This window comes from Thamnophis sirtalis, unplaced genomic scaffold (assembly GCF_051295495.1).
Source record: "Thamnophis sirtalis isolate CommonGarterSnake01/CBP01778 unplaced genomic scaffold, rThaSir2_p1.2 scaffold_3, whole genome shotgun sequence".
Lineage (NCBI taxonomy): Eukaryota > Metazoa > Chordata > Lepidosauria > Squamata > Natricidae > Thamnophis > Thamnophis sirtalis.
Window position 1 is genome coordinate 4,347,493 of NW_028261383.1, and position 27,989 is coordinate 4,375,481.

A 27,989-nucleotide genomic window follows, 5' to 3' on the forward strand; every position below is an offset into this window, starting at 1 on the left:
AACCTGGGCAAAAGCCCCCCTGGTCACAGCCAACAAATGATGTTCTAAAGTAAGCTGCAGATCCAGGAGGACACCAAAGTTGCGGGCCCTCTCTGAAGGGTGTAAACTTTCACCCCCCCCAGGCTAATAGATGGAAAATCCAGACTATCCTTGGGAGGAAACATCAAAAGCCACTCGGTCTTGTCTGGATTGAGTGCCAACTTGTTTACTTCCATCCAGACCCTAACAGCCTCCAGGCACTGGCACATCACTCCCACTGCTTCGCTGAGTTGGCACGGGACGGACAGATACAATTGACTATCGTCTGCATATTGGTGGTACTTGATCCTGTGCCGGCGAATGATCTCACCCAGCAGCTTCATGTAGATGTTAAATAGGAGGGGGGACAGGACTGAACCCTGTGGCACCCCATATTTGTGGGGCCTAGGGATCGACCTCTGTCCTCCAACCAAAACCGACTGCGACCTGTCAGAGAGGTAAGAGGAGAACCACCGTAAAACAGTGCCTCCCACTCCCACCTCCCCAGGTCTTCGCAGAAGGATACCATGGTCGATGGTATCGAAGGCCGCTGAGAGATCAAGAAGCACCAGGATAGAGGAAAATCCTCTATCCCTGGCCCGCCAGAGATCATCGGTTAGCGTGACCAAAGCAGTTTCGGTGGAGTAACCAGGCCTGAAACCTGACTAGAAGGGATCAAGATAGTCAGCTTCATCCAAGGACCGTCGGAGTTGAAAGGCCACCACCTTCGCAACAACCTTCCCAACAAAGGGTAAGTTGGAGACTGGACGATAGTTTTTAAGAATAGCTGGATCCAGAGAAGATTTCTTAAGGAGGGGTCTCACCACCACATCCTTTAGGGGTTGCGGGAAAGATCCCTCCTGTAAAGAGGTGTTAATAATCCTTTGGAACCAGCTTCGTGTAACCTCTTTGCTGGCGGAAACCAGCCAGGAGGGACACGGGTCCAGTAGGTAGGTGGAGGCACTTACCGCTCCCATGGCCTTGTCCACTTCCTCAGGAGTAACAGGTTGGAACTCAATCCAAGAAATCCGATCAAGGCCCACCCCCGGAATCTCGGCAGGAACTGCCCAAGTGGAGTCCAGGTCCGTCCGAATCTGGGCGACTTTGTCCGACAGAAACTGAACAAATTCCTCAGCTCTTCCCTGCAAGGGTTCCTCCTCATCCCTCCCCTTCAGAAGGAAGGGAGTAATCCTAAACAGGGCAGCCGGGCGAGATTCTGCGGATGTAATAAGAGTGGAAAAATGCACACATTTTGCTGCCCGTATCACCACGAGATAAGTCCTAATATAGGCTCTTAGCAGTGCTCGGTCAGATTCGGAGTTACAAACCCTCCAGCGTCGCTCTAGGCGTCTCTTTTGGCACTTCATCTCCCGGAGTTCCTCAGTAAACCAAGGAGCCCTCCTGCATCCACTGCCGCAGAGAGGCCGCAAAGGTGCAATCCGGTCAAGAGCCCCAGCCGCCGCTGTATTCCAAGCAGCGACCAAGGACTCTGTCGGGCTGTGGGCAAGGGAGTCAGGTATGTCCCCAAGCTCCGTTTGAAATCCCAAAGGGTCCATCATGCACCTGGGGCGGAACCACTTAATCGGCTCCACCTCCCTGCAGTGGGGGAGTGGTTTCCGAAAGTCCAGCCTCAGTAGGAAGTGATCTGACCATGACAGGGGCGAGATCTCAATGCCCTCCAATTTCAGATCACATCTCCACTGCCCCGAGAGAAAGACGAGGTCGAGCGTGTGTCCCGCTGTATGAGTTGAGCCCAGAATTACCTGGGTCAAGTCCATGGTTGTCATGGAAGCCATGAAATCCTGCGCTCCATTGGAGCGTTCGCCAAGAGATGGCAGGTTGAAATCCCCCAATACTATAAGTTTGGGGAATTCAACCGCCAGTCCTGCTACTGACTCCAGGAGCGCAGGCAGGGCTGTTGCAATGCAGCTGGGAGGTAGGTACATTAACAACAGGCCCGTTTGACCCCTAAGGTCCAACTTCACCAGAAGAGACTCACATCTGACAATCTCCAGAGCAGGGATCCCACGAGGAACCAGTGACCTTCTTATGATGGCAGCCACTCCCCCCCTTCTCTGGTGTCACAGTTGGTGGAGCACCTGAAACTCTTCAGGGCACATTTCAGAGAGGGGGACTCCTCCCTCATGGCCCAACCAGGTTTCAGTAATACATGCCAGATCTGCCCCCTCGTCCAATATCAGGTCCTGGACGAGGGGAGCTTTGTGAATCACAGATCTGGCACTTAGCAACAACAACCTGAGGCCAGGGTCCTGATCACCCTTGCCACATGGTCTTTGAGATGAGCTATCAGGGCCGGAACGAGGGACCGCTGTGACGTAGCGAACCCTCCTTCCCCGGTAATGGCCTGCCCTGAAGCTCCCGCCATACCTGCCTCTCCCAAACATAACCAGGATGCTCCGTCCCGTCCCCCTATCCATAGACCCCTCTCCCCAACCCATGGCCCCCACATTCCTCGGCAGGCCGTTCACACCAAACACTCTGGGATGAGAGGCGGTGTCAGCCTCCGCTTTGCTGCTGCTTCGGCTGCCATTGAAATGGGGAGGGGGGGCATGGTATTTGGGAGGAGACTGATTGTTGTGTTGGAGGAAGATTCTAGAATTTGAACTGTCCACCTTACTGCACATGTGGAGGAGGAGTGTTTCCCACCAAGGCCAACGGAACCAGTATTCCATCCTGGTGATGCCTTTCAAAGTTATCTCACACCTGACAATTGGGAGAATTATGATTGGACTGTGCACGGGATGCCAAGGGGAGGGGAATGAATTATACAATATATTATTCGCTTTCGTGCCTAAATAATCAGACTTTGCTTTGCTTCGCTTCTGTTCATTTATAATTAGTAAAAGTACACTTGATTTCTATCAATGGAGTCCTGTGGTTTTCTTTCCTGATTTTTGAATGAAGAAGGGCTGACAATAAGCGAAGTCTCAACCTCCACCCCACCAGGAGCTACAACCTACCGAGGGGGGTGTTCTCACAAGAAGAAAAAGAATGTCTTTGCATGTGAGTGATGAAGAGGAAACTGAAGGGGCGGCAGCAGCACCATCTTTAACTGAAAGGCTGGCTGGTCTAAGAGTGGAAGAGTCTACTGTTCGTCCCCGATGGACTTTGGGTGTGGGGCAAAAAGAGGAGTCTGAGGAGTTGGATGCAGGAGTCACGAGAAGGAGACCGAAAAAAAAAAATCAGCAGAATGGGGTGATGCTAGGGATGAGGATTACAAATTGTCCCACACCATGTGACTCCTTGAGAAAGCTATGTCCGAACGCAAAAACCGTGGAAGAGCAATGGAAAGGGAGCAAGCTGAAGAGTTTGAACAAAGGTACTCCATGCATAGGTTAAGGGAGGGTGAAGAGGCCGAGGGGGGTTGGGAGCAAGGAACCCCAGAACCAGCCTCCCCCCCAGCTAGGGCCACTCTAAGAGTAGGGGGGGGCAGGCGACGCCAATTGGCAAAAGTCCCTCCCTTAACAGTGAAATATAATGGCGATCCCAAAAAGTTAGGGTTGTTTGTCATACACATTTGGAACTATATGGAAATTTATGGTCCGGATTTAGAAACGGATGATATGAAAGTAAGAATGGTTTTACTCTCATTGGAAGACAAAGCGGCCGACTGGATGGTGGGCTTACACCAAGGCAATTCCCCTCTCTTGAGGAATTTTAATGACTTTATGGCTGCAATGAAGAGGAGGTTTGATGACCCACTGATTGAGAAATGCGGGAAGGTGAAATTTATGGCCCTGAAGCAGGGACATAGACCGGTGGCTGAATATATTCAGGAGTTTCAATAGCTGTCAGCCTATATGAGGGGATGTCCAGAAGATGCTTTGTTAGATCAGTTTGCTGGGGGATTGAATGAAAAAAATTACCAACAGTGAGTTAACAGACACCTTCCCCGCCGAGTGACTGCTTGGTATGAAGATGCAGCAGACGTTGAGTTAGATTTGGCCAGACTTCAATGCATGAAAGAGGGAGAAGCAGAGAAGTCGCCCCGCCCCCCCATCGGTCCAAAAAGCCCCTGCTCGCACCAGAAGCGAAGGGAAGGGAAGCTTCGCCGGCAAGACCAAGCCTTTCACATGCTTCCGCTGCGGGAAGGAAGGCCATCGCGCCGTGAATTGCTGTGTTAAACTGGCTCAGACCGCTCCACCCCCCACCCAGAAGAGAGGGGAGGGCAAGCAAGGCCCCGGGAAAGAAGAGAGAGGCTGCGTGCGCTGCTGAAAATGTCCTCCAGCATTTCCAGCCGGAGGAGGAGGGTGACGTTACCTCCAGCTCGTCTGACGAATCAGATGATGACCACTCGCATCATTGGGTGAGTTCAAACAAAGGCCCCATGTTGATCCCTATTGAATTAAGGGTGCCATGTGCTGGTGAGACTGAAAAGCTTTTAGCTCTGCTGGACTCGCTGTATGATTAGTCCGGCGATGGTGGAAAAATTGGGGTTGAAGTTGAGGACTTTAAAAAACCCTATTGTTTTTTTGCCAGATTTATGGTTCTATTGCGAGTGGGGGCCCTGCTCATTTTTCTACTGAGCCGTTAGATGAAGATGGGCACCCATCAGGAGTTAATCACTTTTATTGTGGCACCTGGCATGGACCGGCCCCTTATTTTAGGACTCCCCTGGCTTCGTAAATGGAACCCTCGCATTAACTGGAGGAAGGGGTGGCTATGCATTCGCACTAGCGTGACCCCTGACAGAGAGGCTGAAACCCCAGACCCTGCTGATTCCAACACCACTTTGGCAGCCAGGGGGCAGGAGAGAATCAAAGGGGAGGAGAAAATTCCGAAGGAATATTGGGATCTGAGAGGAGTCTTCAGTGAGAAATCTTCTGATAAGCTCCCTCCCCACAGACCCACTGATTGCACCATCGAGATTTTACCTGGAGTGGCGCTTCCAAAGCCCCAGATATATTCTATGTCTCCTATGGAGATGGAGGAAATGAGAAAATTCATTGACAAGAACTTGGAGAGAGGTTTCATTGAACCAGCTAGACCCAACGTAGCAGCTCCTGTGCTCTTCAGAGAAAAGAAAGATGGCTCTCTCAGATTATGTGTTAATTTCAAAAATTTAAACAATATCTCTGCCCAGAACCTCTATCCATTACCACTAATGAAGGACATGCTAGCCCAACTGGGCAAGGGCCGCATTTTTACTAAACTAGACTTACGGGAGGCATACTATAGAGTCCGTATTAAGGAGGGGGACGAGTGGAAAACAGCTTTCAACTGTCCCCTGGGCTGTTTCCAGTTCTGTGTGATGCCATTTGGCCTGCAGGGGGCACCTGCGGTCTTCATGCAATTGATTAATGAGGTCTTGCATGACCATCTTTACAAAGGCATTATCGTATATTTAGACAATATTCTTATTTACCCACAAACACGTGAAGAACACGTCAAGCTGGTTCGTAAGGTTCTGAAGAAGCTTCGAGCCGCAGAGCTTTATGCCAAATTGTCCAAATGTGAATTCCATCAGGAGAAGGTGGACTACCTAGGCTATCGTATCTCCCACGCGGGTGTGGAGATGGACCCCGCTAAGGTCAAAGCAGTCACTGAGTGGGAGGCCCCTCGTACATGCAGGCAGTTGCAGAAATGTTTGGGTTTTGCCAATTTCTATCGCCAGTTCATCCCTTCTTTTGCTAAGACAGCACTTCCCATTACTAACCTATTGAAGTCCAAAGGTGGGCCGAATCCCAGACCTAGCAAGCCATTGGATTGGACCATGGAAGTTGAGAAGTTAAAACAACTTTTTGCCGAGGAACCGGTTCTGTAGCACCCGGACATGGACGCACCATTTGTGGTTCAGGCTGATGCCAGCAACATGGCGGTGGGGGCCGTATTGCTTCAGGCCAATGATCAAGGTAACTTGCAACGCTATGCATACACCTCTCGCAAACTCACTGACACAGAGAGACATTGGGCTATCTGGGAGAAGGAGGCATTTGCTGTTCGTTGGGCTTTGGCCACATGGCGCCATTTTCTGGAAGGCGCTAAGCACCTGTTCAAGGTGTGGACTGACCATAAGAATTTAGAAGCTTTGAGAACTCCCCGGAGACTTTCCCTTAAGCAGATGCACTGGGCTCAGCATTTCAATCATTTTAATTTCACCCTGAAATACATTCCGGGGGGGAAGAGCTTCATGGCTGATGCTTTGTCCAGGCTCCCTCAGTACAACTATTCAAAGCTCAGTGTGGTCCAGCCGGTCATTCCCACGTCAAGCCTCACTGCTCCTGTGGTTACTAGACAACAGGCACGTTCTAAAGTGGAGATGTCCCAGGATTTTCTCTCCAATCTCAAGAACGCCCTCGCTCATGATGAGTGGTTCCAGCAGCATGTAAATGAATGCACCATGAGGGATGACTTGCCATGGATTGGGGCAAAACTTAACGTCCCTGCATCTCTTTGTCTGGTGGTTCTCCAACGGGCTTGTGATTCCCGGATGGCAGGTCATTTTGGTTTCGTGAAGACGCTGCATCTCGTGAAACGGCAGTTTTGGTGGCCTTCTTTGAAAAAGGACATTGAACTTTATGTCACCAGTTGTCCCGTTTGTGCTGCTGCTAAATGCCTGCCAGGGAAACTGCAGGGTTTGCTCCAGACTGTGGCTCGCCCTGTCTCCCCGTGGAGGGAGATCTCTATGGACCTCATTGTCGAACTCCCTGAGAGCCAGGGGCACACCGTTATCTGGGTGGTTACCGACTTGTTCTCCAAGCAAGTCCACTTCATCCCTTGCCCCAAGATTCCATCTGCTAAGGCTCTCGCAAAAATGTTCATTTCTCACGTTTACCGTTTACATGGGGTGCCTGATCGCATCATTTCGGATAGGGGTGTGCAATTCACCTCTGTGTTCTGGAGGGAATTTCTTAAGCGGATTGGCTCCGCCCAGGGCTTAAGCTCCACCCACCACCCTCAGACTAATGGCGCTTGTGAGAGGACTAATTCTGTTCTGGAACAGTACTTACGTTGTTTCATCAACTACCAGCAAGATGATTGGGTGGACTTGTTGCCACATGCAGACTTGTTGCCACATGCTTATAATAATTCTGTGCATAGCAGCACTGGTTTCACCCCTTTCCGGGTAGTATCTGGACAGGATTTTGTGCCAATTCCTGAAGTTCCTCGTGAGCAACCGCAAGTTTCATCTCTCTCTGAGTGGAGTGATCGCCTTCGGCATGTTTGGCCTTTAGCACTTCAAACTTTGGACGCTGCACATCGCACACATAAGAAACAGGTGGATAAGAAACGGACTAAGCCTTCTGATTACAAAGTGGTTGATCAGGTTTATCTGTCCACCAAGTTTCTTCAAACTACCTAGAAATCCAAGAAGTTAGGGCCCAGATATGTTGGCCCATTTCCTATTATCAAGGTCATCAATCCTGTTTCCCTTCGCCTACAGCTGCCTAAACACCTCAGCCGGGTCTATCCTATTTTTCACGTTAACCTCATTAAGCCTGTTTTTACGTCCACCTGTTGATCCGCCGCCTGTCCTACTGTTGATTGATGGTGAACAACATTTCGAAGTTCATGAAATTTTGGACTCCCGCAGGCGGCGGAATCGTATTCAGTACCTGGTGGCTTGGGAGCATTTTCCCCCTTCTCATGCCGAATGGGTGGACAGATCCCATGTCCGGGCCCCTGAGTTGCTCCGCCAGTTCTATTCTGCTTATCCTGACAAGCCCTAGTTTTCCATATTTCCTGACTTTTTCACTCCCCCCCCCCTGTTTTTTTGCTTCTTGTTGTTCATCTGTTTGTTTGTGCTTTGTCGTTTTCCAGGTCTGACCGCCTTTTTCTGGAGGAGGGCTGGATGTCAGCCTCTGCTTTGCTGCTGCTTTGGCTGCCATTGAAACGGGGAGGGGGGGCATGGTATTTGGGAGGGGACTGATTGTTTTTCTGGAGGAAGATTCTAGAGTTTGAACTGTCCACCTTACTGCGCATGTGGAGGAGGAGTGTTTCCCGCCAAGGCCAATGGAACCAGCATTCCATCCTGGTGATACCTTTCGAATTATCTCACACCTGACAATTGGGAGAATTATGATTGGACTGTACACGGGATGCCAAGGGGAGGGGAATGAATTATACAATATATTATTCGCTTTCGCGCCTAAATAATCAGACTTCGCTTAGCTTCACTTCTATTCATTTATAATTAGTAAAAGTACACTTGATTTCTATCAATGGAGTCCTGTGGTTTTCTTTCCTGATTTTTGAATGAAAGGCGATACCAGGCCCCCATCCACTTCTGCTTCTGCACTCAGCGGAGGGGGCCCCAGGCCGCACTCTTGATCCCCTCATATGCACCAAACAGCCATACTTAACATGCACACCCCACTATAACAATAAAAACAGTAGGTACAATAAAAACAGGGGATAAAAATTAAAACTAATAAAAAGTGGGGTCATTCATTAACATACATACTCACACACTCCACATACTAGGACAATTTGCGCAAATCTTAGGTCTTAAAAGTTGTGCAATATAAGTCTAAAAGTCCGGAAATAGGCGGGATGGTTGAGAACCGGCAGTGGCAATGGATGGTAAACAGGAGAAAATCTGACTTCTCCTCTCCTGTAGGCCAGAAAAAGGTCCAAAGGTTCAAGGTAGTAGGGACAAATCGAGATGGGGGGGGGGGGGGCTCGGATATTCCTTAACATGTGTGTAGACCTTCCCGCACGCCATAATGCCTCCAAGCAACCACAATCCATAGCGCCATGATAAAGAAACTTAGATGGATTAAATAGGCGCTATCCCAGTTGGTAGTCCAGGGGTCGTAGTAGGAGGTAATAAAGATGACAATGAGGGTAGTCCACGGGCCGTGGAAGGTAGCAGCGATGAAAACAATTAGGGCTAAGGAAACAAGTCCAAAGGCCCTAAGCTTATTGTTGAGGAAAGTCAGATGGTCAAAGCCCAGAATGACAAGAGACCAGATATAAGCAGGAGAGACTGGCGGGGACTCAGCAACAACCAGAACAGGTAAGGGGGAAGGCTCACCAGAAGGAAAAACATATCCAGTAGGGAGCAACGGGGAGAGGAGGCAGCGTTGATGGAAAAGGCAGCATTGGTGGAAAAGGCAGCATTGGTGGAAGAGGCAGTGTTGGTGGAAGAGGCAGCGTTGGTGGAAGGAGCAGCATTGTTGGAAGAGGCAGCATTGGTGGAAGAGCTGAGCCAAACGTGAAGAGGGGGGCATCCGGAAAGGGCTATGGCCGCGGCGCACCCAGCCAGTCGCCCGATTCGCCTGATCTGAATAGAAGCCCTGATCAATCTCCCCCTTTCTGAAAAGGAGGCAATAATAGCAATTGGCCAACTAAGTCACTGAGGCTCACCAAGCTGTAAGAGGAAGATTGAGAGACCTTGCAACAGCTGCAACTGCCGCAAAACGCTCCCAAACGCCTCTGTCGTCACTACGGGGCTGCCATTTTCACCACTGAGACCGCCGAGCCGTGCTGAAGATTGTGGAGTCCTGGGCCAATGAGAGGCATCGGCTCCCCTTGGTCTTTGGTCTATATGCATCCCCTGAATGTCAATCATCCCAGGGACCTAAATAAGAACAGTAAAAAAGCCGGTTCCAGGGGCTCCCAGAGCTTTTTCGCCAGATTGTACTAAGGCGAAAAAGCCTGGCCGCCATTCCGTTTTCTCGCACATGCACAAAAGAAAAAAAGTACTCAAGATAATGGATGAGGGGCTTGGAGACCCACTTCAAGTCCACCACTGACTTCATAGCACTTTCTCACCCCTTTATCTCAAATAGTGATTGGATGAAGCTGCCAGCAGGGATGTGAACAAGGTGGACAAAAAGCTATCCTAGCATAAAAGACCCTTCGTGAGATAGATGAGGAACAAATTATTAAGACCAGATGAAAGAAACTGGGCCTGAGTACATGGAAACTTCCAAAATCAACAGCTACCAGTCTTGAAAATCAACAAGGCCAAATTAGCTGGCAGTCTTGGGAATCAACAAAGCAAAAATTAGAGTCCCGAAAGCCTATGGACTCTTTCAGTCATCTTTAGATTTTACTAGTGCCTGTCATCATAATTGAAAAGGACATGGGTAAGTGTGAATGAATGAATGTTTGCATATGAGAAACAGCTAATGTATATTGTAACTAGGTGTGGGATTCAGCCGGTTCGGCCCAGTTTGGGTGAACTGGTAGTTCCAGTGATCAGTTGGCCTTGCCCACCCACCCCTGTCCCATTCTGTCCTATATTCAGGTCTTTTTCAGCTGTTTTAGTCACCGGTGCTGCAATATAAGGTATGTTTTACAGCTTAAAATAGGTGGTTTTTGAACGTTGCACATGCGCGTGTGCTCACCAAACTGGTTGTTAAACTGGTTGAAGTCCATCACCGATTGTAACCAGTAAAGTTTTGCTGTTACTTTAAATTCACTGGGTCTCCATGTATTCCAAAAAATCAGTTGTGCCTCAAGTGTAAATTGAAAATGATTTAAATATAGCTGATGATCAGGGCTCTGATTGTGTAAGTGATCCTAAACTGAGCTGGGGCATATGTTGGTAATATTACCTAACAAACTTTCCAGATTATGGAACTCAGAAGCTCCCACAAGCTCTATGATGCAGAAATAAGTGGAGTAAGTCATCCAGACTTTTGTATCCGAGAGTCATATGTTATATGTTATAATAGTCTTAAATGTCTATATTCATTCCATCTTATGCAAGAGACACCATAGAACTCTCTTTCAAGACTCATGTCTCCTCTATAGCTGATTATCTTATTTCTTATCCTGTCCTTTTCTAGTTGCATGACAATTGTCACTATTGATTCATTTGTTTTTGTTTGATTCTTTTATTTTAATTTGATTAGCCTTATACTCTTTGTATTATTTACTTCATGTTTAAATAACTTATTTGTCAAACAGATTCAAAATAAGCATAGAAATCCAATAATAATTGGAAACAAAAGTAAAATATTATGAGCTTAAGAATTTCAGTATCAGTTCCCTACTTTTATCATAAGATGTTCCTTAGTATTTAAATCTGGTCTAAGGATGATAATATAACACTTGGGAATGAAGATGCAGCCCAGCAGTCCAGTACTGGAGGCCAAAATGGAGAAAACTTGCACAGCCACCATGGACTTGCCTTTGATGCTCAAATAGGAAGGTATGAATGAAATCCACACACTGCAGAAGACCAGCATACTGAAGGTGATCAGCTTGGCTTCATTGAAAGCTCCTGGCAGGTTCCTGGCCAGGAAAGCCACCGTGAAGCAAATGGCAGCTAGGATACCCATATACCCAAGAACAAGATAAAACATGGTGATGGAGCCTTCATTGCATTGCAAGATGATTACTCCAGGTTGGGAATGGAGGTCAGAATCAGGGAATGGGGGACAAACTCCCAGCCAAATAGCACAGAGGAAAATTTGGACACCAGAACAAGAAAGGATAATGGAGTTGGCCAAGCTCTTCCCCAACCATCTCTTCACTTGGTTTCCGGGCTTGGAGGCCAGGAAGGCCAGCACAACTGTAATTGTTTTGGCCAACACAGAAGACACTGCTACTGAGAAGACAATGCTGAACACTGCTTGTCGGAGAAGGCACGTAGCTTTCCTTGGTTGGCCAATGAAGAAAAAGGAGGATAAGAAGCAAAGCAGGAGGGAGACCAGAAGGATGTAGGAGAGGTCCCGGTTGTTGGCTTTGACAATGGGAGTTTCTAGGTATTTAATGAATATGATTAAAATGAATCCTGTGGTTAGGAACAAGAGTAGAGCAAAAGAGACCAGTATGATACCCAGATGTTCTTCATAAGTGAGGAAGGTTATAACTTTTGGGATACATTGGATTCTTTTCTCATTTGGATATTCATCATCTGGGCACTTGGTACATTTTTCAGTATCTGAGAAAACAAATATATATATTACATGGCTTCCCATCTTAAACCAAAATTGGGTAGCTTGCACCGTAGCAACCGCCTTCCAATGTATATAGTTATATTTAACTTGTCCAACAACTATCCTTCACTGATGCAACCCAGCACATTTTTATCCTGCTCACTTCCCACCTTATGCCAATACCTGGGAGAAGAACCAGGTTTTTAGAATGTTAGGAGAATGGGAGCTCATTGGATTTCTATAGGGCAAGAGCTGCAATAGGAATGATTGGCTTCTGATGACCCACAAGACACCTATGTTTTATGAAACATGCCTGTTATACCAGCTCTGGTGGGAGAAGCAAATATCCTTTTGGAGCAGAGGTTCCACAAGGTGAATTTAATTGCACTTTAAAAGTATCTAGTACTGAGATTATATGTGTCCTTTAACATGCCAATGGATCAAAATTCTGTGCATAAATCCAGTACCTTTTCCTCTGGTGTCACCCACCTTCCTGAGTGGAGATGGTCCCCTCGGGACAAGGAACACAGTTATAGCAGCAAACAGGCTCTCCTTCATGAGTCTGCTTGTGAAATCCAGGATGACAACTTTCCACACATACTGACTGAGGCAAAGACTAAACAAAAAAGATGTTAAGACTAGCTGAACCTACCAAATAAAACAGACTAGAAATAAAAGTTAATTAAGAAAAAAATGGTGAGAGAACACCTGTCTAATCTTAATGAATGCAAATCATCAGGATCTGATGGTTTGCATTCCAAAGTTCTAAAGAAGCTGGCAGATGTAATCTCAGAACCACTGTACAACATCTTTCAATAATCCTGAAGCACCAGGGAACTACCAGACAACTAGAAAAGAGCCGATATGGTTCCATCTTCAAAAAAGGGAAGAAAAAACAGACACAGCAAATTATAGACCAATCAGTGTAACATCAATACCTGGGAAGTTACGGGAAAAGTTAATAAAAAACCCAGATTTGCCAACATCTAGAAATGGGTAAAGTAATTACTAGCAGTCAGCATGGGTTTGTTAAAAACAGATCATGCCAAACCAATCTTATTTCATTATTCAACATAGTGATCAAATTAGTAGACCACGGAAATACTCTGGACATAAGAGCCGAGGTGGCGCAGTGGTTAAATGCAGCACTGCAGGCTACTTCAGCTGACTGCAGTTTTGCAGGTCGGCTGTTCAAATCTCACCGGCTCAGGGTTGACTCAGCCTTCCATCCTTCCAAGGTGGGTAAAATGAGGACCCGGACTGTTGTTGGGGGCAATATGTTGACTCTGTAAACAGCTTAGAGAGGGCTGAAAGCCCTATGAAGCGGTATATAAGTCTAACTGCTAACTGCTATAATATACTTTGACTTCAACAAGGTATTCAACAAAGTAGATCACAACCTACTTCTTGGTAAGCTAGAAAAATGTGGGTTAGACAGTATCGCCACCAGATGGATTCATAACTGACTGACAAACTGAACTCAATGAGTAGTACTTAATGATGCTACATCTACATGGAGGAAAGTGGGCAGTGGGATACAAAGTTCCATCTTAGGCCCATTACTCTTCAATATCTTCATAAATGTGTTACTCCCCAAGAAGTAACATGAAAGGTAAGTTTTGGTAAAACTGTGCACGCGTGCACAGCCAGGCAGGCCAATCATGGAACACATGATCATCAAACCGGTTGTTAAACCAGCAGGATCCCACCGCTTTAAATAGCTATGCCCAGTTCCTGCAATCATTCATCATATGTTTTAGCCTCTGGTCCCCTAATCATCTTTGTTGCTCTTCTCTGCACTCTTTCTAGAATCTCAAAACCTTTTTTCATAGTGTGGTGACCAAAGCTGGATGCAATATTCTAGGCATGGTCTTACTAAGGCTTTGTAGAGTGGTATTAGTACCTCACTTGATCTTGATTGTATACCTCTGTTAATGCAATTTAGGATTGTATTGGCTTTTTTGGCTATCATGGCACACTGTTGGCTTACATTTCATTGGTTGTCCATTAAGACTCTAAGATCCCTCTCACAGTTACTGCTCTTAAGCCTGGCTTCACCCAGTTATATGTGTACTTTTGATACTTGCCTAAGTGTAAGATTTTACTTTTCACTACATTAAATTTCATTTTGTTGCTTGTATCCTTACAATTTGTATTGATATTGATTGTTTCCCAATTGCTTATTTGTACCCTATGACTATCATTAAGTATTGTACTTTATGATTCATGATGAATGTATTTTCTTTTATGTGCACTAAGAGCATATGTACCAAAGACAAATTCCTTGTGTATCCAATCACACTTGGCCAATAAAGAATTCTATTGTTAGATAGGGCCCAGTGTTCAAGTCTGTCAAGATCTATTTGGATCTTCAGCCTATCATCTAGGTTGTTGGCTTGCCAGGTTAGTATCATCTGCAAATTTGATGTTCCCCTTCTATTCCCTCACTCTAGACAAATGTGACCTTCTGAGATACCAAGGAAGCTGCCCCAAGAGAGGTTTATGATCTGGTGGGGAATCTAACACTATCCCCGCTCACTCGTCATAGTCAGATCACATCCTGGTGTCCCTGAGACTCTTATGTCACCTGCTTCTGCAGGGAAGATGGGCTCAGTTTTACAATCTTCTTCTGGAGACTGATGGGTTCAAATGGGTTCCAGAGGGAACTGGGGTATGACCCAGAAGAGTTGATGCATGGCCCTGCTGAAAAGTTGGTAATGGTCTGGAATCACAAGGCAACAGAGGCTCTGGACAGTATCATCCCTATGCCGCCTCTCTCAACCCATCCCATCCAATGTTCCCTATGGTTCACAGAGGGGATGCAGGTTCTGAAAAGAATTAAGAGTCACCTAGAGTAGCAACATAGGATGACTCAACTTGACTTAGAGCTGCTTTTAAGGCCTACCCCATGGCCAAAGAATATTACTTTTCCATACTTGCTGTGTCCATAGAGCCCTGTTCAAGATCAACCAGTCCTCTCTGAGCTGAGGGGGGGGGGGTGTCAGATGACCAAATTCAGGGCCATGCAGAGGAATTTGCTACAGTAAGCTGCAGCTGCCAAAAGAGCTAATGCAATACTAAGTTTGGGGGATTGAGGAATGGAGGGATAGATACATTATTATATGAGGTAATAAAACTGTTACATATTGCACTGTTGAGACCACACTTGGCACAAAATGAAGTTTACACCCTAAAAAGAATGCAGAGAAGAGCAGCAACAGGGGTCTGGGGACTAAAGCATTCAATGAATGATTGAGAAAACAAATTATGTTTAGTACAATGGAGAAAAGGACTAGGGGTGATATGATAGCTATCTTCTAGTACTTGAGAGACTCTCACAGAGGAGAGGGAGTCAACCAAGTTTCCAAAGCACATAAGGACAGAACAAAAAATAATGGGTAGAATACCATTAAAGAGAGATCCAGCCTAGAATTGGGGAGCAATTTCCTGACAATGAGAATAACTAATCACTGAAAATGGGTTACCTCTAGAAATTGTGGGTGCTCAATGACTGGAGGTTTTCAATAAGAGACTAGAGAATCATTTGTCTGGAATGATGTAGACTCTCCTATCTGAGTTGGAGGTTGGATTAGAAGACCTACAAGGTCCTATCTGATTAGGGTCTATGTCTACTCTATCTACAAGTAGTTTCTCGGCTTCTCTTAGGAAAGCATTAAATTTCTAACTAGTATGAAACATTTGTAGGAGGTATAACTACAGGTAGATTCATATATATATATATATATATATATATATATATATATATATATATATATATATATATATATATATATATATATATACACACATACATACATACATACATACATACATACATACATACATACATACATACATACATACATACATACATACATACATATATATATATATATATATATATATATATATATATATATATATATATATATGAATTTTTCCCAAGGACACTTGGGTGAAGTGTCTCCTTGGAGAGGAAGGTTTATTGCATTAACCGAGAGAAGCATAAATTAATCTAGCTAGTCTGGCTTCCTTACACATTACAGACTATGGATGTCCCCTTTCAGGAGACATTGTCCCCAAGCAGGACAAGCTGAATCCTAATTCCAAAGCTTATTTTTCACTGGGATGAGGAGGTCACCCATCTTTTCTTGATTCAATTTCATTGGATTCAGTCCAAATCTGAACTTGTCAACAAAATTGTCTTTTTCTTTGCTATTTGAAAACAAGGAACAAACAATTGTGAGGCTATCAGAATCATGATGCTCAGTACATGATGACTTCTCTCACTAATTTTATTTTCAAAGAAAGGTTCATAATTTGCACCCTAAAAAAATACTCACCCAGAATCCAAGTGGGACATGGGTAAATAAGCCTAAAACACTCTTCAGTATTGTAGCATGTGAACAACACCATCGTCAATAGTACTGATGCCTTCCAAGCAGTCTCAAAAAGCTATATATTTTCTATTCTTCACATTCAATTTTCAATGAAGGTTTTGGTGATTAGCTTTCCCCACATGAAAGTCTTCCAAGGCTTTGAAAAAAGAAGCCAATATTTCACCCACCTTGTTCAGCAATTTTACTTGTGAAAGAGCATTTTGGTTTATAATAAGTCTCTGTCTTTCTAAATCTCCCAATTGCAGTTTGATGGGATCCTCCTTGGGGTGAAATAGCCAGGTGATGATCCTCAGATCTCCTGCTACATCTCCATTTTGGTCCAAGTACAGTTTCAGATAGGAAAGATTGGAAAACTCATTCCTCTTCAGAAAGGGGTGGAACTAAAATGGAAACATCCATGAATTTTAAAAGCAGAAAGCTTGGTTTTTTTTTAATCCCACATGGTCTTTATCACATTTGGATTTTTCTTCTTCAGTTATAAAGCTTGCAAGTATGCTTAGTTGGGAAAACATCTTCACTATTTTCAAAAGTGAAGAAGAAAAGTGTAGTGAAATAAATCAAATATGCAAAATATATATGGATCCATTTTTTCCAATTATATAGAACATTCTAGAATAGGTAATGTATAAATGGAAGCAATAAAGAGATTATGCATCAAATCCTTGAAAAGTGTGTGGATGACCAAACAGCATCTAATTTTAGAAAAAAATAAATTGCCAGACAAAATTGCCTGGTAGACCAGATGAAAAACATGACCAGATGGGCTAATTCTATTTAATTGTAAGGCTACATTAACAGAATCTCACCTAGTTGAAAGTACAAATCAACCAGTAACTCTTTTTACAGTTTGAAAAATGTGTCATTGTTTGTATCCCCTACCCCATGAGTTGTAAGCCGCCCTGAGTCCCCCCAGGGAAAAGGGCGGCCTATAAATAAATTTTCAAATTAAAAAAGGAGGATCATCCCTGAGTATGTCTCTCTACTAGTTGTTTCAGCTAGATTAACAGAGTTGGAAGGGTCCTTATAGGTCATCTAGTCCAATCCCGCCCCCCACTGAAGCAAGAAACCCTACACCATTTCTGACAATTGGCAGTCGAATCTCTTCTTGAAAGTCTCAAGTGATGAAGCTCCCACAACTTCCAAGGGAAAGCTATTTCATGGATTGATTGTTCTCACTGTCAGAAAGTTCCTCCTTATTTCTAGGTTGAATGTTTCCTTGGTCAGTTTCCATCCATTATTCCTTGTCTGGCCTTCAGGTGCTTTGGAAAATAGCTGGACCCCTTTCTCTCTGTGGCAGCCCCTCAAATATTGGAAGACTGCTATCATGTCTCCCCTGGTCCTTCTCTTCACTAGATTAACCATGTTCAATTCTTGCAACTGTTCTTCATATGTTTTAGTCTCCAGTCCCCTAATCATCCTGGTTTCTGTCCTCTGCACTTTTTCTAGACTCTCAACATCTTTTTTATAGTGTGGTGATCAAAAGTGGTTGCCATATTCTAGGTGTGGTCTTGCTAAGGCTTTATAGAGTGGTATTAGTACCTCATTTGATTTTGATTGCATCCCTTTGTTAATGCAATAGACTGATACAATCTTCCTCCTTCTCATCTGATTGTTCCCTGGGCAGCATCTCTTCTACTTATCTAACAAGGCCATTCCCAGATATCATTACTTTTCATTAATAGATTGTGGGAATGCTATTGATATAGCTTGTTTTCAGCAAAATTATATCAAACTACTTCCTAATGTGATATGATGATTAAGAACCTAGTTATATATTTAAACCCTAGCTTATTGTGGTGTTTATTAAATATACAACAGAGAGATACGGGATGTATAAACTTAGTAGGGATGCACCTGTGATCAAACGACATATTGTATGTGAAGATGGGTTTCCCCATCCCCCCCTTTTTCCCCCATCTTCTCTCTTTCCCATTGCAGTCTGTGTAATAAAAAAAATATTTTAAAAAAAGAACCTAGTTATATTAGGACTGTATGATCATTAACAGGATAAAAACTGTCTTAAAATTTTTATTCAAATGTTTTTCAACGCTACATAAAATAGGGGACATGAAAAAATTGTCAGCTCTTCTATATTTTTATTAATATGGGCAAGTAGAGTTGAAAAATAATGATTTTGTGATGCAATTTATACCAAATATACCAAATCTTATTAAATGTGTATCAATAGCAATAGCAATAGCAATAGCAGTAGACTTATATACCGCTTCATAGGCCTTACAGGCCTCTCTAAGCGGTTTACAGAGAGTCAGCATATTGCCCCCAACAATCTGGGTCCTCATTTTACCCACCTCGGAAGGATGGAAGGCTGAGTCAACCCTGAGCCGGTGAGATTTGAACCGCTGACCTGCTGATCTAGCAGTAGCCTGCAGTGCTGCATTTAACCACTGCACCACCTTGGCTCATCAATATACCAAATATTAGAGAAAACTATTTTGATCTCTTTTAAATAATACCAAGCTTCCAGAAAAAAATATTTATTATTACCTGATAGTGATAAATACATTTGTAAAATTCAGTAGGAAAAAATTAGCAACAAAACAAGCCATTATATCTTATATAAAAATAAATGGCTGGCAGCTGCAATGTATATCTTTAATTAAGATTTCAGTTCTAATTTATCTCAGATTTTATTATATTGTATACTGTATATTATATGTATATTATGTATACTGGACTTTGGTTATAATCAATTAGAAGTACTGTATTGTAATAATTGATAATAATCATGTAATTATTTGATGATAATGCCATTAATGAACTTTATAAAAGAGAATGGAAAGATTGTCAGTTGATTGCTGATATCAAATTGGGTTTGTAACTGTATAACTTAATATCAGGTAAAAAATTCAAAACATATCTTGATGGTTTACAATGTTTTTTTTTTTTTAAACCAAACGAAATTAAAAGATTGGCGAGTGCAAATGTCTTAACTTAAAAGTAGAAAAATGAGATGCATATTAAGAATGATGAGGGATACCAAACTTGATAAGAATATTGGTTTCAAAATAATAGCTTGTGTGATATGCATGGGAAGATGGCAAATTCATTCATAAGTATCTCGGGAAGTGAATATTGTGGTTTGAGAAGATCCTAAATCAAGTTCCATCCATGGAGAAGACATTGAACAAAAACTGGATCAGCTTTGGGGAAAGGCAATCAATCCAAAGGAAGAGATCAACTAAGTTGATTGAGGAAAGCCAACAGAGAGAAGAGTCATCTTGGTCTAAGAGAGCATTAAATGAGAAGTAATCTGTTAGCATCTTTTCCAACTAACTCAATATCTTGGTTGGAGAAGGAAGCATTCAGCCCTCTTCCAATTACTGAAATGTGTCACACTAAAGGTTATGCCAATGTTTTGGACATGGAAAAATGAACTCAGTCCCAGGGAAAGAAATTCTGACTTAGAAGGAGAGAGAGAAAATATCCTCATTCATACATTGTAAAAGGAGGTTTAGAGGTGAGCTAGTGGACAAAAGAAAATTCAGTGATTGTCTCAAGACAAAGACTTAGGAGCTATCAATCAAAGAAGGTTTAACTGTGATTCCTGCAGGGGGGAGGGGTTCGGCTAGATGTTCTCAAGTGATGCTTCAAATTTATGGAATCTATTTTAAATCCATACCTCATTTTTAAAATTATCAGCATATAATATCAAAATATATTTCTCCTGCAGCCCAGTCATTGGAATATTATACAATTAGATTTGCAGAACCTATTGAACTTGTGTAGCACAAAGAGGCTTCAATGTTCTCTAGATCAGTGTTTCTCAACCTTGGCCACTTGCAGATGTCTGGACTTCAAAAGCGAATGCTGGCTGGGGAATTCTGGGAGTTGAAGTCCAGACATCTTCAAGTGGCCAAGGTTGAAAAACACTGCTCTAGATTACTGCTCAAATGCAACTAAATTTGATGGATCTTTATTGGGTCCCCATACATGCCATGGCTGCAACCTTGGAGCCCCCATACTCCCTCCACCATCCTTCCTCTTCCTGGATCTGGAGGAATATGCAGTGTTCAAAGTGTAGGCCAGAGTCTTAACAATACTGTACATATAATGGCTATATCGAACCAGCGGACTGTTTATTTTCTCTTTGGCCTCCAGTGGTGCTTTCTGGGTGCATCGTGTCCGGCCTTTAACAGAAAAGATATGCTTTGAAAAAGAACAGTGAAAAGATTGATCTCCAAACTGTGGTTGCAAAAAGAGGTCTGGTTCAAAGGTGTAATCTTTTTTTTCCTGGCAAGCAAAGTTCCAAAGACTATGGACATATCTGAGAAGTTTGTGCCTTCTCATTGGAAATTCCCCCAGGGCTATGAGGATCCAGACTTTTCCTTGAATGGGTCCGGGCAAACCTTCAAGTGCTGAATGGAAAGGAAGAATTCTCTCAAAAAGGGAAACATATTCGACAAAGTGAACAAAGGCATTGACTTTTCTCCACTTAGAGATCGCAGCCCTAAGGGGTCCTGGATGTTCAGTCGCTGTGAATCGTTGTGATATCACAACACAAATTCCATTCCTGACAAGCACAGGAGTAAAAATCCTCATGAAATTCTCTCCATTTTCTGTATCTGAAATAAAAAGACCAATCAAGATCCATCTGAAATGGAGGAGCAATTGGATGATTCCTGGGTACTGGATCCCTTCTTTTGGGGCCATGTGATGGAAAAATGGGAATTGATTTTTATCATTCAGGGCCTCTGAAGCAGTTACATATCTAATCTGAAAAAGCAATGAAAAAAGTTCTGTTCAAATAAAGATCTGAATTACAGTGTGTATGTGTGTGTTTTGTGTGTATCCATCCATCCATTATCTATCTATTTTTCTTTCTTTCTATCTATCCATCCATCTATCCATCTATCTATCCATCCATCCATCCATCCATCATATCTCTCTCCCCCCTCCCATTTCTGACTAAACAAGAAATATTTTAATATAAGGATCCCTATTGGTCTTTTGTCTGATACACAGTCCTATATGGTTATAGCAATAGCAATAGCAGTAGACTTATATACCGCTTCATAGGGCTTTCAGCCCTCTCTAAGCGGTTTACAGAGAGTCAGCATATTGCCCCCAACAATCCGGGTCCTCATTTTACCCACCTCGGAAGGATGGAAGGCTGAGTCAACCCTGAGCCGGTGAGATTTGAACCGCTGAACTGCTGATCTAGCAGTAGCCTGCAGTGCTGCATTTAACCATTGCGCCACCTCGGCTCTTTGAGGGAAATTGGTTATCCCTCAATTTCACATACAACTGACATTCAAATAATATTTATGTTACATCTTCCATCTCAGAAGATTCACAAATACAAATCTGTTTATTATAAGGGATTTGGTTAAATCTTCCATATTTAACCATTTTGTCCAGCTGCCATATTTTGCTCAAGTAAATGTAACCATAAGGTGTTGGGCATTTCTGCATTTTAATATTTGGCAACTTGGAAGGAACATTTATAGTGGCTCATCAATTTCAATGTGCCAACCTTGTTGAGGATGACTCTACTTCCTTCCTTCCTTCCTTCCTTCCTTCCTTCCTTCCTTCCTTCCTTCCTTCCTTCCTTCCTTCCTTCCTTCCTTCCTTTCTCCACTTTCATATCCTGGATTCTTTGTGCAGCAATCTCTTTATATTTTTATTCTGTTGCACAAGAGACAGGGACACCACAGCTCCAAGTATCAGCTGTACAATCCAAGAGGTCTTTATGGATATTTTTTTTCTGTTCTAACAAAATTTTGGGATTCTGTCAGTTTTCATAGCTTTAATTTTAGACCGATAATTAGATTCCTTGGTTTTAGACAAAAAAAACCTCATATTGAATAAATTTCCAATTTAACTCTGATGGCAGCAGTGTAAGTCCTTTTAACCAAACCACAATATACGTACTTCTCAATTGACATGATTGGGTTGTTCTCTTAGTGATATATTATAAATGAAAATTTTAGATTGGTACAACCTTGCCATTCTATATTTAATTAATTGGCTAAGAAAGTTGGATAGCAATAGCAATAGCACTTAGAGTTATTGTATATACAGTATAGTGGTGGTTTTTGGCTCCTGCTGCAACCTGTATGCTGCAACAAGGCCGGGCATTCACCATGTGCATGCACACAGGATGTGCATGCATACCCACCAACCGCAACACTCCAACTGCTTGGCAGAGCGTCGCACAGGCACTGTACACCCCGTGTGCATGCGCAAATGCCCCAGTTGAGCCGAGGTGGCACAGTGGTTAGGGTGCAGCACTGCAGGCCACTTCAGCTGACTGTTATCTGCAGTTCAGAGGTTCAAATCTCACCGGCTCAAGGTTGACTTAGCCTTCCATCCTTCCGAGGTGGGTAAAATGAGGACCCGGATTGTTGTTGGGGGCGATATGCTGACTCTGTAAACCGCTTAGAGAGGGCTGAAAGCCCTATGAAGCGGTATATAAGTCTAACTGCTATTGCTATTGCTATTGCCTCAAATAGAGGTAAGGAGAGTGAGCAGGTGGATGGGCGCTCCGGAGCACCATACCGGAATGGTACCTGGTGCTCCCAGCAGTCACCAGTACGCCCGTACCGGGGCGTACCGGTCATATCCCACCATTGATACAGCACCTCTTCCTGGTGTTTTACAGCACTATCTGGGTGCTTTACAATGTTAGCATACTGCCCCCAACAATCTGGGTTCTCATTTTACTGATATGAGAAGAATGGAAAGCTGAATTAACTTTGAGCCCCATTAGGATCAAACTCCTGGCTGTGGGCAGAGTTACCCTGCACTCCTGCATTCTAACCACTGTGCCACCAGGGCTCTGATGATAGCTACGATTTTAAAGATTTAAGAAATAAATTCACTTGTGGTCTACTGATGATGAGGGAGCCAAGATTGAGTCCCAGAGAAAACTATGCCAGGTAAGGAAAGATGTTAAATCACTATATTGTGAATTAATATAGAGTATCATCTATACTATCATCTAATTGTCATCTTTGTTTTCCACAGGTTATAATTTTTGACTTCAAGTTATTAATAATCAAAGAATTATTATGAGACTAGGAGTGGTGTCTTCTTGACAACCTACTCAACCAAAATTGAGAATATGACAATTCATATCATTATATAACAGGGTGTTACTATATGTATTTAATGTCTAAATCATTATTTCATCAGGATCTTTAATTAGTACTGGTAAATTTTAAATATCTAGACTGAATAACAAAGGTTCAAGTATGCACTCTAGTCTTATTCCTTGGAAATTATAGATCCTACTTCTCATAGCTGTCCTGAACCCAAACCACATTCTCAAACAAGTGTTTGTAGAAAAGGCTTTGATCAAGGCCAACAATCTGGGTCCATTTAAAGGGTAATCAATCTCCTCCATAATATTTCTCTGCTTACAGTGTCAAATGCTGCACTGAACTTTATAAAGGCAGCAAACTGGGTATTCCCAGGACTGAAACAATATGTAATTACATAGTTCAGGAGAAATCAATTGTTAATGCTGGATTAACTCTGTCTAAAGCCTGCTTGTTCTTTTTAAATTCCCACTTTTATATATAGGGAATACTATTGCTATCTTCTACCAAACTGTACACAGAAGGTATTATTTCTATGTGTAAATAAACCTTCTAATAGAGAGTCCACCAGTTGGGACATTTTTTGAATAGTAGAAAGTTGACTGTATTTCTCTTCAATCTTTTTATGAGGAATTTGCTCATCAACATACAGTATTTGAGCAATTAGTAGTAGACATGTTGGCTAATATGATTGTGATTTTTTTTATTAAGAGGTTAATTAATGCTAATGGTCACTATAAGTCCATATATGTTTTGTTAACTGTATGTAAAATAATTTGGGTTCTTTTCATGAATCGGAACCATTTAAATATCATTGTTAGGCCTGTTATTTACAAAACTTGAGCTTTCCATCACTGCTTCACCTTCCTATTGTACAGAAGACCTTTCGATTGTACCTAGGCATCTCCTCACCCTCAGAAGTGTGCAGTAGAAGCCCGCAAAGCAATGGGTGTCATGAGAGGACATGTCTGTTTTGATCCTTGTCTACTTGACACTATGAATCCCCATCCCTATATTGACTAAGATAGAAAGAGATATGGCATGATATGGTTGGATATATTGTTTACATATCACCACTCTTTTCACTATGTTAGAGCAAGAAACACACAAACAAACCTGTGAGACTTTGTAGATGCCTGCTAATGTTGACATTTGGATGGAGATATCCTGATCAGCTCCATCAAGAAGAGCCAAAAGGCTATCATTCCTTCCACAGCTATAGTTGGGGACATTGGCTTCTCCAGTGGAAAGGATGTCCAACAAGGCATCTGAAGTGCCAAAAGTGTTGAAATAGTTGTCATGGACATTGTACCCTAGAGTTAGATTGTGCAGGAGATGGGGATACTTGTTGATAACTTGAATGGCGAAAATGAAACATAAGGCTCTAGGTAGGACAGTTGATAACCTACTGTAGAAAATGTTCATGTTAACATCATCAATAAGACAATATTTATTTATTTATTCATCTTTGTCTCCTCAAACCTTTTGTGCCTTAAGCCAATATTGATGTAAAATGAGAGGCAAATAATTGTCACCCATTTAATTTCCATGAGCAATGAGAAGAGGGTTCATAGACAATCTTCAATCAGTATTGATAGTCACAAATATATTATTTTTTTTGTTCTGATGGTGATTTTCATTTGTCCATTAACCAGGATTGAAAATCTTTCAATAATTTAGACGCATCGTAAAAGGAAAACGAGTTTTGATGATCAAGAAAAGCTGTTCTAAAAACAAGTCATCCTCTATAAGAATCAGGCATTGACTATCAATGATTAGTTTCAAAAACTACGGAAATCAATCACTTCTTTAAACAATAGTCAATATTCATTTAGTTCATTTTTTCATTTTATTGACATTTATAGGCCGCCCTTTTCCCTAAGGGGACTCAGGGTGGCTTACATTTCATAGGAGGGGAGTGTAAGACAGGACACAAAAGAAATGTGAATAAAGGAAAATAACCAATAAAACACAACATTCATTCGGCATTCGGGCGGGGCGAGATTAGGATCTTATCCCCAGGCCTGACGGGATAGCCAGATCTTGAGGGCTGTGCGGAAGGTCTGGACGGTGGTGAGGGTGCGAATCTCCATGGGGAGATCGTTCCAAAGCGTTGGAGCTGCAACCGAGAAGGCTCTCCTCCGCGTAGTCGCCAGTCGGCACTGACTGGCGGATGGAATTCGGAGGAGGCCTACTCTATGCGATCTGATGGGACGAAGGGAGGTAATTGGCAGAAGGCGGTCTCTCAAATAGTCAGATCCACTACCATGAAGGGCTTTATGAATGGTGAGTAGCACCTTGAAGCGCACCCGGAGATCAACAGGTAGCCAGCGCAGCTCACGGAGGATCGGTGTTATGTGGGCGAACCGCAGTGTGCCCACAATCACTCGCGCGGCTGCATTCTGGACTAGCTGAAGTCGCCGGATGCTCTTCAAGGGCAGCCCCATGTAGAGCACATTGCAGTATTCCAGCCTAGAGATCACAAGGGCTCGAGTGACTGTTGTGATATTCAAGTGATAAACTCTGAACTGGATGAGGAGAGGAAAATGATTTGGACTTTTTCACATTTATTCTGACTCATTTTAGAATTTGAATCTCTTCAATAATAATAATAAAAAGAGAAAAGTAATAGAAATTAAAATTATTCAGGAAATTAGACAAGTGCTGCAATGTGGGAGTAAGTGAAAGGAGAAGAAAAGAGGTAGAATTAGAAAAGGAGGGAATGCAACTCCATTGCAATGACGAACTTACACATGAGAGTGACTGTAAGGAGCCATATTGAAAAGCACCATAATAGGTGATATTTTTGTTGCTGAGATTATCATACTGATGAGATGATCTCCTTGCCTGTAATAACTCCATGGATTTTTTCCATCCTGGTGTTCCAAACTCAGAGGACACTTCATTCTAAGCTTCCCAGAGACTGGGTGGGACATCAGCAGCAGAAGAAGCAGAAGAAGGAGGTCCATAATTCATGAGATTGAATCGCTTTCTAAAGAAGAACAAAAATGAGAGTTAGAAGAATTCATAGCACTGTCACAATATGGAAATGCCAATGTTTCTTGTAGGGAAAGGGACAAAGTGAGCTTCATCTGAAGAGAAAATACTTTCAAGAGCACAGTCCCTGCCTCTTTGTCACACAGAGCATGACCCAAAGCATTTATCTTTTTCTGATGCAAGATCCTTGCATGTTTCTTCACTCTGATGTTTACATCAAAGGCAGTCACTGGAGAAGTAGCAAAAGAAGTGGGAAAGACCAGGATGATGATAAATGCAGAGAGAAGCAAATTCTCCTCTGTAGATGCCAAACCTTTTTCCCTGGCTTCCATGTGCAGCTGAGGAAAAGCAAGTTGTTGAAAAGTCACATATCCACCCCTGGAGGCACTGTTCTGTTATTGATTGTGGTCCTTCCTGTCAGGACTTGTCTAGAAAGTGATGCTGGGGAACGTTAATTCAAGACCAGGGAATTGACTTCTGCTGTCCATCAATATGATCTCTTGCCTCCAAAGACTGCAGTGAAAAGTCACCTACAGCTATGGGATTCGTGTCACTCCACGTCAATGAAAAATAACTCCAGTGTTGTCTGTCTTCTAATGCCAAGGAGCAATCAGTACTGTTAAACCAGAGTTAGAAACTGAATAATTTAAGATTAAAATTTAAACATGTAAAACAACCCTATAAAGTCCCAAGAGTTCTAAGATATGGGGACTAAGAGTTGTTAATCCAGCCAGGAAGGTTTTCATAGGGCCAACCAGCCCCATGTCTATGTGAGCTTCTATATTCCCCACTGAAGTCCACACAGCCAGGTTTTGATCCCTTTCTGAAAGGCCAAAAGACTGGGGATTTTTCTCACCTCTGAGGGCAAGATGTTCCACAATGCAGGGGCAGAGTAGATTCTCTTCCTAGACTCTTCCAGTTGAAATTATTTGACTGATGGAGTCTGTAGAATACCTTCCCTGCCTGAACAAGTGGGGTGGGCTGATGTAATACAGTGAAGATGGTTCTGTAGGTAGCCTGGACCAATGCCATGTAGGCCTTTATAAGTAATAACCAGCACCTTGAATTGGACTTGGAACAAACAAGCACCCAGTGCACTTCACAGATCAGACCATATGCTCTTCTTTTGGGCACCCAGTATAGCTCACAAGGCTGCACTCTCCACCAGGAGAAGCCTCCAGATACTTTTCAATAGTAGCTCCATATAGAGCATGTTGTAATAGTCCAATTGGAAGATGACCAGGGCATGAGTCACTGAGTGGAGGTCCTCCCTGTCCAGGAAGTGGTGTAACTGGCACACAACCTGAAGTTGGGCTAAGGCCTGTTGTACATAGCTTATGATAAATTACCAGACACAGAGGGTCACAACTACACCCACTCCATTTCACTAGGGTTCAGTTGATGTTTAGGATTCCCCATCCAGACCCCCAAAGGCTCCAGGCACTGGGAAAGGCCATCCAATGGACCACTGACTTCACCACTAACCGGATATCATCAGCATATTGGTGATAGTTCACCACGCAGTGATGGATGATCTCACCCAGCAGTTTCATCAGATGTTAAAGAGCAGCAGGGAGAATACCAAGTCCTGAGGCACATCACAAAACAGGGGCCATAGACTGGATCGCTTGCTCCCTATTAACATCAATTAGAACTTA

General features: G+C 43.1%; 1 protein-coding gene and 1 pseudogene across 1 annotated transcript; both read right to left on the minus strand.

Annotated features, from left to right (window-relative positions):
* Window positions 1–683: 683 nt before the first annotated feature.
* On the minus strand, window positions 684–10,365 carry LOC148047047 (uncharacterized; annotated as a pseudogene).
* A 608-nt stretch (window positions 10,366–10,973) lies between these two features.
* On the minus strand, window positions 10,974–27,884 carry LOC148047048 (vomeronasal type-2 receptor 26-like). Its single transcript, XM_087707702.1, has 6 exons — window positions 27,817–27,884; window positions 27,517–27,665; window positions 24,451–24,689; window positions 16,441–16,653; window positions 12,363–12,489; window positions 10,974–11,878 (listed from the first exon to the last, which is right to left on the minus strand). Exons 1-6 carry the CDS (start codon window positions 27,882–27,884, stop codon window positions 10,974–10,976), a joined length of 1,701 nt encoding a protein of 566 aa, XP_087563828.1.
* Between the last annotated feature and the right edge of the window lie 105 nt (window positions 27,885–27,989).

What these genes read in the sequence shown, in the direction of transcription:
- LOC148047048 (XM_087707702.1), bottom strand. Translation starts at nt 27,884, where the DNA reads ATGAAACTGCTGGGTGAGATCATCCATCACTGCGTGGTGAACTATCAC. An exon ending in CAATATGCTGATGATATCCG is followed by an intron (nt 27,666 to 27,816) that starts GTTAGTGGTGAA and finishes ATTTATCATAAG; the next exon opens with CTATGTACAACAGGCCTTAG. An exon ending in GACCATCTCCACTCAGGAAG is followed by an intron (nt 11,879 to 12,362) that starts GTGGGTGACACC and finishes TTGTTTTCTCAG; the next exon opens with ATACTGAAAAATGTACCAAG.